A 16874-nucleotide genomic window follows, 5' to 3' on the forward strand; every position below is an offset into this window, starting at 1 on the left:
GCTCTCGCCGGATACCTCGGTCCATAGTCCAATTCCATATATATTATTTTCGGATGCCATACCGGACACTCAACTTTTTCAATACTCGCAGCCCTTAATTTGCTGAGTCGATGCGATGGTAGAGAAACCCCAACGAAACTAGAGATCCACAAACTGTCAAGTCGGAGCCTCTGCAATCCTTCGGGGCACGCACACGCTCTCTATCTCAGCTTCGGCACCAACAATTCAAGCCGACGCCGGGAACCTCTCCCACATATCCAAATCCAAAACCAAGCCAGCACTAGAATCAGCCTTGTACCCGTTGTCAGTGCTGTCCTGGGCTTAGTACAAGACTGGACGCTACCAAGGTTCCCTAGCCTTACAGTAGACACGAAAACTCACGCATCGTCACATCTACACCTGGAGTAATAGCTGGCTCTCTCCCAAGTTGACCCCTGCAATGGATACTCTTTTCTCTCTTGGGATACCCTATCGTGAGCCGGGGCTCGAAGGTTGGTGGGGAGAAAAGACTGTGACCTTGAATTTCTGCGAAGAGGTGAGTATCTCCATCTAGAATCATATGCCCCTATCTGGTACTGACCATCCTCGCAGGACTATGTGATGAGCCATTATGTCGCTGAGGTTTGCAATGTAAGTAGTGAGCTGGGCAGCCGACCAGGGAGGCAATCACGCTAATTAAATTGGCCATGCCAAAGACGTTGACGAACGCGCTCTTCATCTGGTTGGGATATAAAGGCATAAGAGATTGCATCAAATATTCACACCCTTGGATCTTCTTTGTGGCCTTCATGGGCTACACCGTTGTCGGTGTGGGCTCTACCTTCTTTCACGCCACTCTGAAATGTAAGTTTTCTCCTTTTTCTTCTTGGATCTCACTCATCATCTAGGGTGAGTTGTGCAACAGTAAATCCCCGTCTAACTAACAGACTTCAGATCCTATGCAGTTGGTCGACGAGCTGTCCATGATTTATACGACATGCTTTATGTGTTATGCTACCTTTTCCTATGGGAGAAGTAGAGGCATCTCGGCTATGCTGGGAGTGGCTCTTGTTGGCCTCTCCTATTACATCACGGTATGCACTTGGCCATTTACCTCTTCAATGGAATCATCGCAGCTCACTAGGGAATTCAGGAGAGGTACTATCGCACCAAAGACCCTCAGTTTCACCAGGATGCGTACGGTGTCTTGACTGCCATCGTTGTGTTTTCGAACATGTATATCATTGAGAAACAAGTACGGCCAGCTCTCAAAGCGCGGCAAGAGAAGAGGGCCCCGAATCCCGCCGTACTGCCAGCGGATGCCATTGTCAATCAGATGTGGGTTATGGTTATTACTGGTCAGTAATCTGAAAACACATCTATGCACACTTACTCATACTGACCTCGTCGGCACAGGTCTCGCCATCTTCCTGGGTGGGTTCTTGGTCTGGAATCTAGACAACATGTACTGCCAAACCATTACCAGATGGAGACGCCAGATCGGGCTTCCCCTTGCCATGTTGCTAGAGGGTCACGCCTGGTGGCACCTGATGACAGGAATTGGTAAGTGCTAGAGTTACCCTTCTTGCTACATTCATCGTGCCTCGCTAACAGTTTTGTAGGTGGTAAGTAACGACAACTCCATTGCGATCATTGCTTCGTCGAACGCCCCCGCGCACATTCCCTCATGATATTTTGGTTTACTGACTGAATTCGATGACTAGCTTACTATTACATCTCCTGGCGTGTATGGATCCACCGCTGCTTGGACGGAGACGAGGACAAGTTCCAGCTGAAATGGCCCTCTGTATGGAGGATGCCTGAAGTTGTGGCCATCCAAGAAGCCCAGAACCAGAACGGCACGGCATCCAAGAAGCACCAGTGAGCAATTCTCCAATCGCCGCCTAGGCAGTTGCAAGCAAGGGGTCGACTACCTATAACAAGAACATGCTAACGCACACGGCGGATACAAAAGGAGTTGAAGGCGATGCAGTTATGAGCTACTGGCGTTTCATCTATCGGGGACAGGGATAGATATATAAACCAACGGGAGCATAGAAGAGCTAAACACCCATCTATAGATTATCTAGATACTATCTTATCTTATAGAACCTGGTATAGTTTTGGAGTATGACGATGGGATAGAGAAAAAAAGAGCACCGATGGAACAATGACACAGTACCCCTGGGTTGAATTCTCCCTAAAATGGCATTCAGTAATTGAAGTTTATCACCATGTTTGACACCTGGCTCAATGAATGCTTGATCATAAATGTTCGATCAGGCAGTGACATCAGGACAGTGCGTTAAGTAAGCGAAACACGGCTGTTCACACTGTCTGCAGCTTAGCTACCAGATCATCAACCCCACCAACAAAACCACCACATGCATTCATCTGCCTCGTGAATAGGTAGATAGAGCCTCACTCAACCCCCCAATACAGAGGTACCGAAAAATCACACATTTATCTGGCGTGCATGCAAGATGTCGATCTCCAATGAGGCGCTTCAGAAGGTACGATGCCCTCTGATACACGCACCCGATCTTATGGCCAACGGCATCAAAAACTGACTGATGGTGTTTCTTACCCGTGAAATCAGCTGGTGCGGGAAATTGAATCCCAGTCCATCGTGGCCCAGCAGCAGATAGCCCTCGTCCGCACCCAGCAGGCCTCCAAGCAGAGGGAGATGCGGATGGCACAGCTGACGCGCAGCGAGATCGCGTCGCTGCCCAAAGACACAGGCGTCTACGAAGGCGTCGGCAAGATGTATGTTGTGTGAAACAAACTTACCAATGACAACTTCCCCTTCCCGGGACGGACTAATCACATGAAAAACAACAGGTTCGTAGCATTACCAGTCTCGAGTCTCAACGAGAAGCTGGAGAGCCAGATCACGAATGCGCAGAAGGAGGTGAGGGGCTCGGCAAGAAGCTGACCTCGCTCGAAATCACCCAGAAGAACAGCAAGGAGCACATCGACAGGATGCTACGGGGCAGTGCCGCAGCGGCCTCGTGAGATGGCGCGCAACTGAACAGGGCAAAGAAAACCCAACACCCAGCACCTCTCTCAAGCAAGGAGTAACAAACATCTGACCTCCCTCCTATCGCCCATCACGCCCTACCTACCCAGCGAGATGTTGATTGCCAAACACGCCATTTCCAGTACTGGCTGGCATGTATGATGAGAATGAAGAACGTATCACACGTGCAGCAAACCAAGGTCTTGGCAGGGGAGGAGTTAGCAAGCAGTTTCACGGATGCCTGTTCCATTACAGCCAGGAATTCACAGTTTGTTGACGCCGGCGTTCTATTGACGAGGGCATGAAGCTTTCGAGAGCAGCGGATCTCGCCATCACCATAGCTCCTATCAATCGAATCTACCATCTACCGGTCACTATGTATGCAACAAGTACAAGCGAATGGAGACTTTCATAATCCTGGCATCTCCCAACGCGATTCGCCCCGCAAACCGCTGACTGTATTTGTGCAAGTGCTTATCTTGTACAATAAGTGAAGACGGCTACGCGGCACGTGGACACCATGCAGTCGGCGGGTAAGGTTCAGTCTCAGATTCGAGCGACACAAAAGTTGGGTAGAGAGAAGCGGGAAGAGACAGGCAGTATCACCAGAAAGATCGATACCCCAAGTGCGGTCTAGATGTCTGTACTTCGTAGACCGAGTAGAGTGCCTCTCAACCCAACTTGCATCTTTAAGGCCGCCAGCGAAACTAATTACCATCGTCCGTGGCGAGGTCACGGGCTCGCCGACATGCGCCGCTGTTTAGCACTGCATCAGCCCTGTGAGACGCTTGTCACTATTCTGCTCCCGACCTACTGGCGACGTTGACAATCCCGTTGAGCGGTTTGCATCGTAGTACGAAGTAACCCCCTTCTCGTACGTTACCGAGACATGCGATATGTAGTCAAGTTCTCTTTCCCTCATATCTGTTGTTGTTATTATTAATCATATTACGAGTCAAACATTGACAGGTAAGTTCGGTCAAAGAAAGGACTGGACAGTAACAACTCACCAGCCGGCTCCTCCATGGACTCCATGTCGCGGCATGCCGAAAACGCTCATTGCTCACGTTGCTTTCCAGCCCCCAAATTTGACCCCTCCATCATTGGGTCTTCGTCCGTCCGCCGCTGGGATGATCCCCACCCACCACGCTACTACAACAACTCAGCCCTTCCTGCTGGGTTTCGACGTTAGCGCTCACGCAGGAAGAAAGCTATTTTTGGGCCCCCAACTCCTCCTCTGAGAGTCCTCTCTCAAGCATCTTAGCCAGTGACTTAAGCCGGCTGTAGTCTCTGACTTAAAGAGCCCCTTACGAAGGTACCACCTTGCGCCGCCTCTTTACCCTCTCCCGGCGTTCTCATAGGGCCTCCCACCCCCTTCCCTGCCCATTGTATCCATCCAGCCAGCCAGCGAAGCTGAAGATTTGGGCGTGGTGTGTGGTGGCAGCCATGTATGGAATGTAGCTGCGTCTGCCACCCGATCGTCGCCCCACACTTGCTCGCTCGCCCATGTACTACTATACCGACATTGGGAGTGAGAGAGGCCTTCGAGGCTAGAGGAGAGGGAGGCCAGGTGATTTGCCCTGTCGCCCTTAGACGCAGGCGCCAGCCAAACCGACCACCCCGTAGTACCGGTACTATTCTCATGCAGGACAGTAAGATGAGGGACCTTCTGGTGCATATCAAGTGGCGCAAGATGCCTGCCGTCTCCCTTCCTCCTACTGGTAGGAGACCAGTCATGCCGGTAGCGTAAGTGTGTTAAGTATGGGTATGTAAGTGTTATGCAGCTTGTCCGCTGTTGCTCCCGGGCCTGATAAATGGGCAGAGACACCCCCGCTTATGGTAAGTCTGACCCTATTGCTGACATTCTTTTCTTTCCTTCTCACAGCCCCCCCAAACATCTAAAAATCTCCTCTTGCTTTGCCAAACTGGACAGTTCGAGTGTAATCCTGAGCTTCAGCTCCAACTAAAACCGTTTTTGATTTGAGTCGGGATTGCTTCCCCCTTATATATATATATATACATATACATACCTATACCCTGTGTGGATTTGTGTGGGGCAACACTTACACATAGTTATACATACTCACATATTGCCTGCTTCTGCTGCTTCTGCTGCCCACCATGAGCAGATACAGCCGCTACTCCGACGACGACTCGGACTTTGACGTCCACATCTCGCGCGAGCGCCATCGTGCCAGGTCGCCTGCACCACCGGTCCGAAGCCCAGTTCACTATGTCCAAGCTAGGCCTGCTGAGCGCCGACCCTACTGGGAAGGAGACCGCGACCTCTTAGACCGCGACCGCTTCCTGGTGCCGGCACAGGAGCGCATGGTTGTGACCACCCGCTCCCGTTCTCGGGATCGCCGGTCCCGTCGCGGCAGTTCTCCCGCGTCACCGCCCCCGCCGCCACCCCAGCAGGCGGCTCCCCCATCATCGTCAATAACCGCATTTACAACCACTCGGACGACTCCGACTTCGATTCTGACTCGTACTCGTCGGGCTCGCGACGGCAGCGGCGGATGCAGGTGGCACGTCCTCGCGGCTCGCGCTCGCGGGCTGGCTCTTCCACGTACTACCGCGAGCGCGAGCGCGAGCGTGACGGCATCGAGAACGCCCGTCGCGAGTACGAGCGCGAGCTGGAGCTGTCGCGGCATCAGTACGACCTGGAGCACGCGCAGCAGGAGCTCAAGGAGCTCAAGCTGAAGGAGAAGATCGACGCCGACGAGCGACGGATACATAAGTCGGTCAAGGAGGAGGAGGAGCTGCGCAGCGCCAAGAAGGAACTCGACGAGATCCGGCGCGCGCGGCAACGCGAGGAGGATGAGCGCCGTATCAAGCAGAAGCTAGAGCTGCAGCGCCTTAAGGAGGAGGAGGAGGCGCTCGCCGAGAAGAAGCGACGAGACAAGGAGGCCAAAGACGCCGTCGAGCGCTACAAGAAGGAGGAAGCAGAGCGCGCGCTCCGGGAGAAGGAGGAGGCCGAGGAGCGCGACCGCGAATACAAGCACAAGATGCAGGAGCATCTCCTCAAGTCGGGTCTCAGTGACAAGGAGATCAACGCCATCCTCGCCGGCAAGAAGATCGAGAAAGAGGAAAAGAAGAAAAAAGAAAAGGAGGAGGCGATGATGATGCAACCATACCCTCAACCATATCCTCAGCCATACCCCCAGCCATACCCCGCCCAACACGAGCACGAGCGCCCTACGTATACCAAGATGGCGCGGAGGCATTTGTCGCTGGAGACGCTGCGGGTGTACGGCATGGACTATCAGTTGGACCAGGTAAGCCGGAAATATGCCACGAACTCCCCCGCTCTCATCCCAACTGAGAGAAAGCATGATGATATCATTACTAACGTGTCTTGTCCCCGCTCACAGGACCCTGAATACGTCCTAATCAAACGTTGGGTGCCCGAGGCCGAGCAGGATATGCTCTGGCGCCACACCAAAATCATTCGTGAGGAGCGGTCCGGCAAGCTCATCATGACCATCAAAGACAAGGAGCACCGCCACAAACATCTCGAGCCCGAATTCGAATGGGTGCGCAAGAAGGAGAGAAGACGAAGCAAGTCGCCCTCTTTGCTGATGTATCTTGCTGGTGCCAAGCCTGCGTGAAAAAGGGCGGTGGATAAATTAGAATGAACAATGAGGTCAGAGTTTAAGGAGTTGGGGAATGATTTTGTGCTTTTAATTTTCTGAGACACCTTTGAACCACGGCGAGCTCCTGCTTCTTCTGCTACGCACGTGGGGATATCTTCCAGTCGGGGTGAAGTTTTGGCGACAAGAATCGATGAGAGCTGAGAAGCTTGGGTATATTGATTGTGATAGATGGCTTTTTTTCTTTTGGGGCTTCTCACGAGGAGAGGCTCGCAGCAAAACCTTTTAGCGAGAAGAGTGGGTGCGAATGTATGGCTTCGCTTAGGTCTCGCCGCTTTACAGTGTTCGTTAGTACATTATTATACATGTCCGTTCTTCTCCATTCGCCTGTGGCTATCCCAAGTCGTCTCAGCCCTACGGACCAGCTCTTCATAAAGCATCCAGGCGAGTGCTGAGCTGATGGCTTTGCGCGTCATGCGCAGCGCCAGGCCATCATATAGGGCTTTCACCCCTTCCTCTGTCACCATCTTTCGTGCTGCCTGTAGTGTATTCCGGTAGTCGTGTGGCTGAAGTTGGATGCGCGTCTTAATGGCATCAAATGGATTCGTAAGGAAAGAACACGTTGCGCTTGCCATGGCCCCCGAACTGAAGTTGATCGATGCCGAGAGAGTTGAGCCCATCGTGGTCGCAGCTGTCGCCGCTAACCCTTTCTCATCCCTGCCTGCCTTGCTATAGAAGGCGCTAAGATGTTTCTTAAACTGCTCGTAGAACAGGACGTAAAAGCCGGCGTATGGGGCATCCCGCACCGCCGTCGCGCCGAACCCGGAGAAGAAACCGCGCAACCGCTCTGTCCTGTAAATATCACGTGCTGCGCCCGCCATCGACTTGTAGGCGTAGAGGTTTGATTCGTAGCGGACCTTGAGCACGGTCAAGGGCATCAGTACGAAACCGGCGAACGCTCTGGCCGCGGCTCCGGACATCAGGTTTGCCGAATGGGATAACTTGGGGAGGGATGAGGAGTGCGAGCCAGAGCCCGAGATTGGCGCTGCCGCATGCTGCCGGATGGTGTTGAGAGTGGTAAAGTAGACTGCGGAGCCGAAGCCCGTACGTAGGGTCGATGGGACAGTACCCCTCCAGAAGGCGGCTATGGCATTGGGCGACTTGGCGATCTCGCGGATCGTCGCACGTATGGATTGCGACCCAGACTGCTGGACACGGGTCTTCAGAAGGTCGATGGGCTGCAAGAGAAATAGCACCGGATGTTCCGGAGGATAGACCGGCGATAAAATGGAAAGCTAGGCAGATACTTAGGTCAGTCTAAGTTCTACCCGTCAGAGAAGGCCCGCGTCGATTTGCAGAGGCAAGCTGGGGGGATTTACTTTTACTCGAAGAGACCTGTTGGTGCCAGGGCTTTGCGACATATCGGGCTCAGTGCTGCCGAGGCAGAGGTCGTTCAGAGGAGCAGGCCCATTCGTTTCATAAATCCTGGGGCAAAGGTACGGCCGTCCAGTTCAGCATCCCAACAAAGAGCAGCTGAGCCAGTCAGTCGAAAAGGGCAACGCTCAGACTAATCTTGCGAATACTATGAGGCGGGCAGGACGGACTTTTAGCTGCAAGTTCCTTCCAACAACCATCGAAAAGTTAAAAGTGGGACCAAAAGCTGATGTCATGCACACATTGCAGCTTCCCATTCGCTATTGCACATCGAACCTAATGCATACTTCCTATCCCTATTACTGAGTACACAGCATATCTACCACCGAGTGTATATAGTGTTTAGATTCATACCAAGATCTGAAGCATGACTGACTATTTAGTTAGCTTAATACAGCATCATCGTGGGATAAGGCGACATTCTCGACACTGGTGTAAGTCGTCACCCATCTTTGAATCGCAAAAACTAGCCAATTATTTGCCAATTATTCATTTTTGTTAGGCCTTGACAGCGATATCAGGGTTGCTTTTGTTGTCTTTGGAGCCTACTATGGACTCCAAGCGCCCAGCCATGATGCGGTGCCTCTTGACAACCTCGACCCATTCCTCTTCTTGCTCTTGTCCTACGTCCAAGCTGGCGAGCATGACGCCAAAGTCGCCCCCGAGTCTGCCTAAACTTCCTGCGCAGTACAGGACCTGGGTCAGCAGGCTGTCGCGTGAAGTCTGGTCCTTGACATTTGGTAAATATATCCGTAGAGTTTCCATGAGCATTTCTACCAAATGGAAAGGAAAGGTCGAAAGTGCTGACGGCATTGGCTGCAACGGATCAAGCTCGTCTTCCTTTGCCGCCCCTGCGCTCGACTGTGGGTTGGAGGCGGGAAATATGCTCCTAAACATGGACACTATCGCAAAACTCTGCTCCCTGAAGATCTCAATGTAGCGTTTGAGATAGCGCTCCGTTTGCTGCCCCCCAGACCACGCGCTGCCAGTAGAGGCCTGCTGTTGGCGTGTCTTTTCCTGGTCTGCCAGGTCTCTCAGCGGTTCCAGGGCAGCCAACATGTTCATGAGGGTGGCTAAGCGACACACGAGGAATAGCGCTCCAAGGCCACCACCATTGCCTGTCGCGCTAGCGGGGTCCAGTTCTGGAATGACTCGGCGGAGCCAGCTGATGGTGCGCAGTGCGGACGCAAGCTTTAATCCAGGAGCTCTTAGACTGGAAATCAGATTCGTGGCCATGGTTTGCATTACCTCTTCCGCCTGCGTCGAAACTGAGACGACCAGATGGGACTCTGGATACAGGGAGTGCAGCCTCCTGATGTGTCCATTGAGATCAGGGCAGGTGTGTAGTTGGCTGCAGCAGACGAGGAGCCGGTTGTTATGGCAGATGAAAGAAGAGTCGGAAGCTCAAGCACGTCTACGAGTCGTTCGACATTTCTCGAGAGCAGCAGGGCGCGTTTGCGGGAATTTAGCATCTCATTCTCGCCCGACTTGTGATAAGTTGTGGAGAAGCGTACGGCTTCATTGTCCAGCTTCAGTATTCCCGACTTCAAGTCGCTTGTAGAGGTGGCCAGGGCTGGCAAAGCAGTCCGCAGATCGGCATGATTGGAAGCCGATTCTATGATAGACTTGTGAGACCTTTTTGATAGCGCTTGCAAGGAGAGAAGCAGAGAATGTGAGGTTTGGGCCAATGCTTGCGGCTGTTCCGACTCGATGGCCGAAAGCGGTGACGAGGCCAAGCTGGTGAGATATTCCAAAGCAACGGGCTCAGCGTTTGGCGTGGGGCTCTGCCCTCGCCCGGCTGGCCGCAGCAGATCATATAACAGATCCGCCATATTGTGTGATCTCTAGCCTGGCTGGACTTGCTGGCGCAGTGGAAGCGCAAGGAGGATGGCGATATGCCGGAATCGTCAAACGGCCAACAACCCAGTTCACCCGCGCCCCCAATGATCCAGCCGGGCGGCGCTGAAGCAGACCCCTTTCCTGGCAGAAGTCAAGCAGTCGTGACCTCCAGCAGCAAATGACCTCGTCGAGAGATGTATGCCGGAGCAGGCTGACTTTGGACTGCTGGATCTATCTGGATTGGACCGGCTCGGTAGGAACCCGGCATCAATGCTTAAGATGCGTAGAGAGTCTGGCCGACTGGATTGCGGTCTTCCTTGGGACGGCTTAAATGCACCGCTGTGGTCGCCTGATAGGTTGTCAAGCGATATGCCGCAATCGTGAGGTTGTAACGTGATCTTGTCTACGCTATGTTTCAAGGGTCATCCGGATCTACAGGCCAGCCAAATGCTCGGGCGCCCAGAACGGGATGACAGCTAAGCCATTGGGGGAGCGCAATGTGACCCCCACTTCGGTGGTAAAGCTTACAGGACAGCCGCAATTTATACTTGGCGCGTCTGCCCTGCACCGAGAAAGCACAGGTACTGCGAACGGCGTTGGGCGTACAGTACGACCAAGAGACCCCTCTGTACAAAGTAGCCTGGGCTAAAAGTTAGGTGAGTGCTAACAACTAGCGCCCCAACAAAATTCACATGTTGCGGGTGCAATTATAAGGATTCAGAACCAGCGGAAACATCCCCCCCTATTATTACCTACCTACAGCAGCACATAGCACGACACACGACGAATAGACAAGGTACTACCTTAGATCCTGAGTAAAACCCTACTTACTTTATTTACATATTTGTTTTGACATCGCACGCAACGCGCCTGCTTTAGAGGTAAGCATGGCTGTGAATTGATTCTGCCACGCTTCTCTGCTAGCCGCGTCATGCTTCGCACTTCGTCCATTAGTAGGCTTTCACTTGACCTTGTCCGTCGTGGGTAAGCTGTGGAAAACCCTAGGCACGCGATCCACGTCTCCAGACCTGCTGGTCGGAGTCCACTCTACTCTCTCTCTCTCTCTCTCTCTCTCTCTCTCTCTCTCTCTGCTAGTCGTCGCTTTGTCTCACCTCCCAACGGCGGGCTGTCCAACTTCTTTTTAAAGTCATCATCGCGTCGCAACATCCACCCCTGCGCCGACTTGGGAGCCCCCTCTGTTTCTCTCTGTCTTCTGGGCACTAGACTGAAGTTCCACGCCTGCTTCCATCAGCCTTCTTTCTCGTCGTCACACCTGGCCAAGGCCGACTCATCCAACTCAACCCCCACGTATACTACCTATCGTACACCTACCTGCCGCGTGTACTACGTGCCACATCCAAATATAGCAAGTTAGGATTGCGGACGGGGCGGCTTCTGCGTTAGGCGCACAATACCCACGCCCGCTTGAGTGCGACACCAGCGTCAGAATAACTGTTCAAACACCACCGCACATTCCACGATGCACGATCCGTTCCCGATAGCGCCCTTCCCGGCGTTGTCCAGGGCCGTCCAGCCCGTGGCCGACTACTTCGGGCTCACGACACTGCCTCTACACATCCACGAGGTTATATTAGCAGCCATGCTGTACCAATTCGTCTTCTACTTCGTTGCGCCCAACCTATCGAATGCTCTAGTTCCCGTTCAGTACAACGCCCTGTCAAAAAATAGAAAAATGAACTGGAATGTTCATGTTGTGTCTTTCGTGCAGAGTGGCATGATCAATGTTCTGGCGCTTTGGGTTATGTTCTCGGACGACGAACGCTGGGAGATGGACACCCAGGAACGTGTCTATGGGTATACGGGTGCTGCAGCCATGATCCAGGCTTTAGCTGCAGGGTATTTCCTGTGGGATCTCCTCGTTACCCTCTCCAATGTGCAGGTCTTCGGCGTGGGGATGCTTGCTCACGCCATCAGCGCTCTGCTTGTGTATTCGTTCGGATTCGTAAGTCTTCGCCCACTCTTCCGGCTGTGAGTCGGCCTGATAAGACCCCAATGCTGATATATTGACTCCCACAGCGTCCATTCGTCAACTACTACAGCACCACCTTCATCCTTTGGGAACTTTCGACGGTCTTTTTGAACATCCACTGGTTCTATGACAAGCTCGGCTTGACTGGTACCAAGGGTCAGCTCTACAACGGATTTGCTCTCATATTCACCTTCTTCTGCTGCCGCCTCGTCTGGGGAACATACCAGTCATATCAGGTGTCCAGGGATGTCTACGCTGCAGTAACCGGTAAAGTCTCCTATGTTCCAACAACCTCGGAAGTTGCCCAAGATCTCACCGTCCCTATGCGGTACGAATCAACCATGCGATTCGTAGCCGAGGATTTCCACGTTCCCGTGTGGCTGGCAGTCATCTACTTGGGCGCCAACATCACGCTGAACTCGTTGAACATCTACTGGTTCTTCAAGATGATCGACGCTGTACGCAAGAGATTTGAGCCCAAGGCCGAGGAAGAACCCGAGAAGGACAAGAAGGCCGCCAGTACCACAACTGGTGTGGATACAAAGGCGGAAATCAAGGGACGCCCTCGCAGACGAACAATTCTCGATGGCGAGGAGGAAGGCGAACACCCCCCGCCAGGAATTTAACAAACGTATTGGCCCTCTATGAAATAGTTGGAAAGTACGGCTTGTAGGCGGGCATAGGGTTTACATGTCAGTTGACATTTACTCTTTGCGGGGGTTATCCTCCGTTTCAAATGCGGAGGATGGTGTCTATTCGGTGTCAAACTCGAATAGAATGCGATGGGGGGTCCGGGTGTAGCATTTTCATGCGAGCGGCATAATCCAGCTGTATGGCTTGGTCGCAAAGGCTTGTCGGCCAAAAGACTATTGGAATATGAAGCGGAACTGTTGCCGGATCTATCGGGTATTCTATGCGAGCTACCTTTACCATCACTGCTATAGCTTTTGGTACATAATCAAATTCAAGTAATATCTGGCATCGGAGACGCCCACTGCCTCGAGGTGCTTCACATGTGAGGGGCCTTATCCCACCCGACACATTATACTTCACTTCGTCAACCATACGGCACGGGTCAGTGTATGCATATACAGCGCTTGGACAAGTGGTCAGCGGTTGCTCAAGAACCGAGTTGGGAAGGCACAGAACGTAGGATTAGAAGTCTCCGGGTTCACAGCATATGGACGCAATCATCCAGCTTTGATGCATAATATAGTAAATTGGAATAGAAATCTAGTCGCCCATTAGTATTCCTTGAAAGTTGAAAGAATAATCCACCGGTACAGGTACGCGTCCAAAAGGGGGAGGGGGGTAACCCAACTCCAAGATGAAGTATTGCTGGATGTTGCAATCAGTCACCCCCTCACCCCTATTTCATGGAGTTTATCCAGGCGGCGGGAGCTGGGGCACCAGCTCCGGCTCCGGCTCCGGCACCTCCTTTACCACCAGCGTCTCCGGTCAAACCGCCGGTCAGACCACCCAAGAGCCCACCAAGTCCTCCTGTGAACACGCCTTCTCGTCAGTATAGGGCTCATCGGAGTGGTGATATCTGCTTTTGCTTACCTTGTCCTCCAGCGTTGGCATTGCCGCTGGCGTTACCACCTGCTCCTGAGATTGAGCATTAGAATTCCCTTCCTATCCCATACACAGATCATGCGAGGCATTGACTCACCACCATTCAGGCCTCCGGTCAGATCTCCAATAATAGCGCCAAGCCCGCCTCCCTGTGCGCCGCCCTGGCCTCCTGCGCCTGCTCCGAGGATAACATGTTAGAGGATGAAGAAACAAGCAGCAGCAGAGCTCGTAGGCCAGTCATATGTGATCGGGAGAACGCGGAGAAGGAGTATATATCACTTACCACCAGTTAGGCCACCGGTCCAGGTCTCCAATGATGTTGCCGATTCCGCCTACGCCGCCTCCAATCGCGCTCTCCAGCCCATTGGCTCTGTGATGGATAGGTAGTATGTGCGTATGTATGATAGCTTGGCTTACTGTTGCTGGGGAACTGGCACGGCCGTGACTGTGGTGAAAGAAGCGGCCAGCGCTGATACGAAGAGGTTCGAGTAAAGTATTCTGATCTGGAGCCTTGCTCGGTACAATAGTACGAAGGGCGTCTTCTACACGGCGATTGAAGGGAAGGAAGAGAGAGACCAAAGAAAATGAGCGAAGTCAATCAACGACGACTGTTTCGGGGTGTTATAGAACAAATGAAAAGCTGAGAGCTGGTGGGCAAGTGTACAGCAGTCTTCTGGTCCAAGTAGGCCTGCTCCCTTATATAGACATGACTCCCCCGAGTATTCACGAGAAAGTCCAACAGGATAGGGGGAGGGGGTCTCGAGCCTTCATCTCTGCTTTTGCTTATTCTATCTCTCCCGACCACCGGCGGTTTCGAATATCGTAGGCCATCCCCAGAGACGCCGCCCAACAAAAGAAATGCCAACAACACGTCAGTCACTATAGATGCAGGGCAAAAGCAATCAATTTTCGGTTTACCGGAGACATGCTAGTCGCGGAAAGGCGTTAGATCCCAGACAATCGACACTGCCCACGGTTCGTCCCCGCGGCCTTTGCGCCGATCCGGGGGTTCGCGCGGCGCCCCGTAGTTTGGCGGGCGATGGATCCAAGCCGGGATTCCCCCACTTTGGCAACTGTGAAACTGTAAGTTCCTTTTCCTTCGTCTGATGTCGTGGCTAGATTAGACAGAAGCTCTAGCGGCGCGGGATTATTATGCTTGCATGTCAAGTCATGCATGCATATTCAAGGCCAAACTTCATTCGATTCATCTCATGTTTCTCCGGGCCAGCTAGTTTGTTAGTGTTGACATGTTGATGAAGGGAGACGAGCCATACGATGCCCAGACTCGGACACAATTTGTTATGTTTGGTGTTTGGATTTGGCTTCCAAGAGATCTACCTAGTTATCCCAGCAGCGTCGCCAACTATGACCCGAAGAGAGCGTACCTAGTCATCATCGTGAGCAGCAACCTCGTCGTCGTACTTTCGCCTATTTGAGCAATAGGAGAAAGCTGACATAGTCCAGTACTTGTATATCTGGCTTCGTAAGCCACGTGCCAACTAGAATACTTGGTGATCGTGGCCCCATGGCGCTCACTGCCAAGAGCGCAGACGGGTGCAGTTGAGCCTTTCTAGATTCAACAGCTTCCGTGGCTGGTATAAGTACGGCCTCTGACAAATATTAAGTACTTTGTTTGTTACCGTCAGCGCAGAACAGCTGATGGAACAAACATGACAATTGCCTCTCTGCTCTCGTCGCGACAGCGACTAAGTTATTTGCGAGAAAGACAGAGGGAGGGTGTCTTCCTGGTATAACGCACCTCGCTCGTGGGACCATATAATGTATGAATAGGGGCTCGTCCTGAACATGAGCGATGGGAATCCAATGTTGAGCACTGCCCATCAACCAACAGTTCATAGAAGTTTTTCATTAACAGCTTACCCCCAATTGACAGAAAGAGAACAGAGCAAGCACCATGCCTCAACCCCGCAAACCCCTGGCCCTAGGCGGTGCCGCCTTCTTCCTCGCCACGGCCTTGGTGAGCCCGGCGCTGGCCCGCCACTGCCGGAACCCGACGATCCCCGTGCACATCACGGCGGCCAACACGGACCTGGGGGCCGACTTCCCGACGCCCCAGACCGACGTCGAGTTCACCGACTTCTTCCTGTCGAACCTGCAGCACGGGCGGCAGCCCCCCGACACGACCCCGCCCAAGACCAAGAACGTGACGGGGGACTACGAGCTCGCCGCGACGTACTGCGAGCCGTCCCCGGACCCTGCTAATAGCAGCAACAAGACTACTACTACTCCCAAGGTGCTGCAGATCCTCACGCACGGCATCGGCTTCGGCCACGACTACTGGGACTTCGCCTACTACGAGTACAGCTACGTCAACCACGCCCTGGCGCACGGGTACGCGACCCTGGACTGGGACCGGCTGGGCCTCGGCGAGTCGACGCGGCTCGACCCGGTGCACGAGGTCCAGCTGCCGCTCGAGGTCGAAGCGCTGCGGGAGCTGACGCGGCTCCTCCGGGCCGGCTCGGTCGACCTGCATCTCAACCCCGACTCGGACAACGGCGAGACGACGACGACGACGACGACGACGACAACTCCCCCAAAATTCGACAAGATCGTCCACGTGGGCCACTCGCTGGGCTCGTCAGTCGTGTACGCGCTCGCGGCCGTCGACGGCCTCGTGCTGACGGGCTGGTCGACCGTGCCCGACTTCATGAGTGCCGGCTTCATCGGCCTGCACCTGGAGCAGGCGCGGCCCAAGGGCGGGCCGCTGGCTGGCTACGCGCCCGGCTACGTCGTCATGGGCGACGTGACGGCGCTGCACACCGACTTCTTCGCGCCGGGCGCGTACGACCCGGCCATCCTGGCGCCCGCCTACGCGGCGACGCAGCCGACGACCGTGGGCGAGATCGCCACGGGCAGCTACATGGCCAGCACGAAGCTCGAGGTCACCGTGCCTTCGCTGGTTATCACTGGTCGTAAGTGATGTGAATGATGCCATCTCATCTTCCTCTCCTTGGCCTTCCTTTTCTCGTGAAATAGGGGTAGCCCATACATTTTTTCTGACCCCCATACTCAAAGATCTACAACGTCTTGTGCTTGTACTAAGAGGCTACTATTATAGAAAAGGACCTGATCTTCTGCGGCACCGACTGCTTCGGCACGAACGACCCGAATTTGGCATTCGCTCCTCGATCTCGCGAACTCAAGCTTCCCTCTGACGAATCCGCCAGAAACTATCACCGTGTCCGGATCGGGCCATGGCCTAAACCTGGTACGTGAGCCCAAACGCACCTCCCAAATCTTTCCCTTCTCATCTACGTCAATGGGCAAGCTTTTCCCCCCAAAGGCCCGTCTTAACTGTATTAATCGGCACAGGACAACAATCACGAGTACACGTACGGCAGAATCTCCAACTTCTTGATGTCCAACGGGCTTTCGCCATGATAAGGTAGTCCAGGGTAGTCCAGATCTGTGGAGGGCATCTCGA

General features: G+C 53.5%; 7 protein-coding genes across 7 annotated transcripts; 5 read left to right on the forward strand and 2 right to left on the reverse strand.

The window, feature by feature from the left end:
- Window positions 1-439: 439 nt before the first annotated feature.
- PG994_010824 (alkaline ceramidase-like protein) lies at window positions 440-1864 on the forward strand (the record flags this gene model as incomplete). Its single annotated transcript, XM_066862233.1, has 7 exons — window positions 440-535; window positions 592-630; window positions 696-843; window positions 934-1073; window positions 1133-1337; window positions 1396-1542; window positions 1704-1864. 7 exons carry the CDS (start codon window positions 440-442, stop codon window positions 1862-1864), a joined length of 936 nt encoding a protein of 311 aa, XP_066711343.1.
- Window positions 1865-2462: 598 nt separating this feature from the next.
- On the forward strand, window positions 2463-2994 carry PG994_010825 (uncharacterized protein; the record flags this gene model as incomplete). The annotated part of the gene is made up of 3 exons (XM_066862234.1): window positions 2463-2492; window positions 2579-2745; window positions 2829-2994. 3 exons carry the CDS (start codon window positions 2463-2465, stop codon window positions 2992-2994), a joined length of 363 nt encoding a protein of 120 aa, XP_066711344.1.
- A 2125-nt stretch (window positions 2995-5119) lies between these two features.
- Window positions 5120-6609, forward strand: PG994_010826 (uncharacterized protein; the record flags this gene model as incomplete). Its single annotated transcript, XM_066862235.1, has 3 exons — window positions 5120-5348; window positions 5417-6276; window positions 6373-6609. 3 exons carry the CDS (start codon window positions 5120-5122, stop codon window positions 6607-6609), a joined length of 1326 nt encoding a protein of 441 aa, XP_066711345.1.
- Window positions 6610-6950: 341 nt separating this feature from the next.
- Window positions 6951-8012, reverse strand: PG994_010827 (solute carrier family 25 member 38; the record flags this gene model as incomplete). Its single annotated transcript, XM_066862236.1, has 2 exons — window positions 6951-7829; window positions 7971-8012. The coding sequence occupies 2 exons, from the start codon at window positions 8010-8012 to the stop codon at window positions 6951-6953; spliced, it is 921 nt and encodes a 306-aa protein (XP_066711346.1).
- A 511-nt stretch (window positions 8013-8523) lies between these two features.
- Window positions 8524-9857, reverse strand: PG994_010828 (uncharacterized protein; the record flags this gene model as incomplete). Its single annotated transcript, XM_066862237.1, has 2 exons — window positions 8524-9190; window positions 9274-9857. 2 exons carry the CDS (start codon window positions 9855-9857, stop codon window positions 8524-8526), a joined length of 1251 nt encoding a protein of 416 aa, XP_066711347.1.
- Window positions 9858-11344: 1487 nt separating this feature from the next.
- PG994_010829 (uncharacterized protein) lies at window positions 11345-12480 on the forward strand (the record flags this gene model as incomplete). Its single annotated transcript, XM_066862238.1, has 2 exons — window positions 11345-11827; window positions 11902-12480. The coding sequence occupies 2 exons, from the start codon at window positions 11345-11347 to the stop codon at window positions 12478-12480; spliced, it is 1062 nt and encodes a 353-aa protein (XP_066711348.1).
- Window positions 12481-15344: 2864 nt separating this feature from the next.
- PG994_010830 (uncharacterized protein) lies at window positions 15345-16666 on the forward strand (the record flags this gene model as incomplete). The annotated part of the gene is made up of 2 exons (XM_066862239.1): window positions 15345-16362; window positions 16509-16666. The coding sequence occupies 2 exons, from the start codon at window positions 15345-15347 to the stop codon at window positions 16664-16666; spliced, it is 1176 nt and encodes a 391-aa protein (XP_066711349.1).
- Window positions 16667-16874: the final 208 nt, after the last annotated feature.

The sequence above is a fragment of the Apiospora phragmitis genome (assembly GCF_038363925.1).
Source record: "Apiospora phragmitis strain CBS 135458 chromosome Unknown utg000010l:1.0-9815664.0:1.0-9183399.0, whole genome shotgun sequence".
Lineage (NCBI taxonomy): Eukaryota > Fungi > Ascomycota > Sordariomycetes > Amphisphaeriales > Apiosporaceae > Apiospora > Apiospora phragmitis.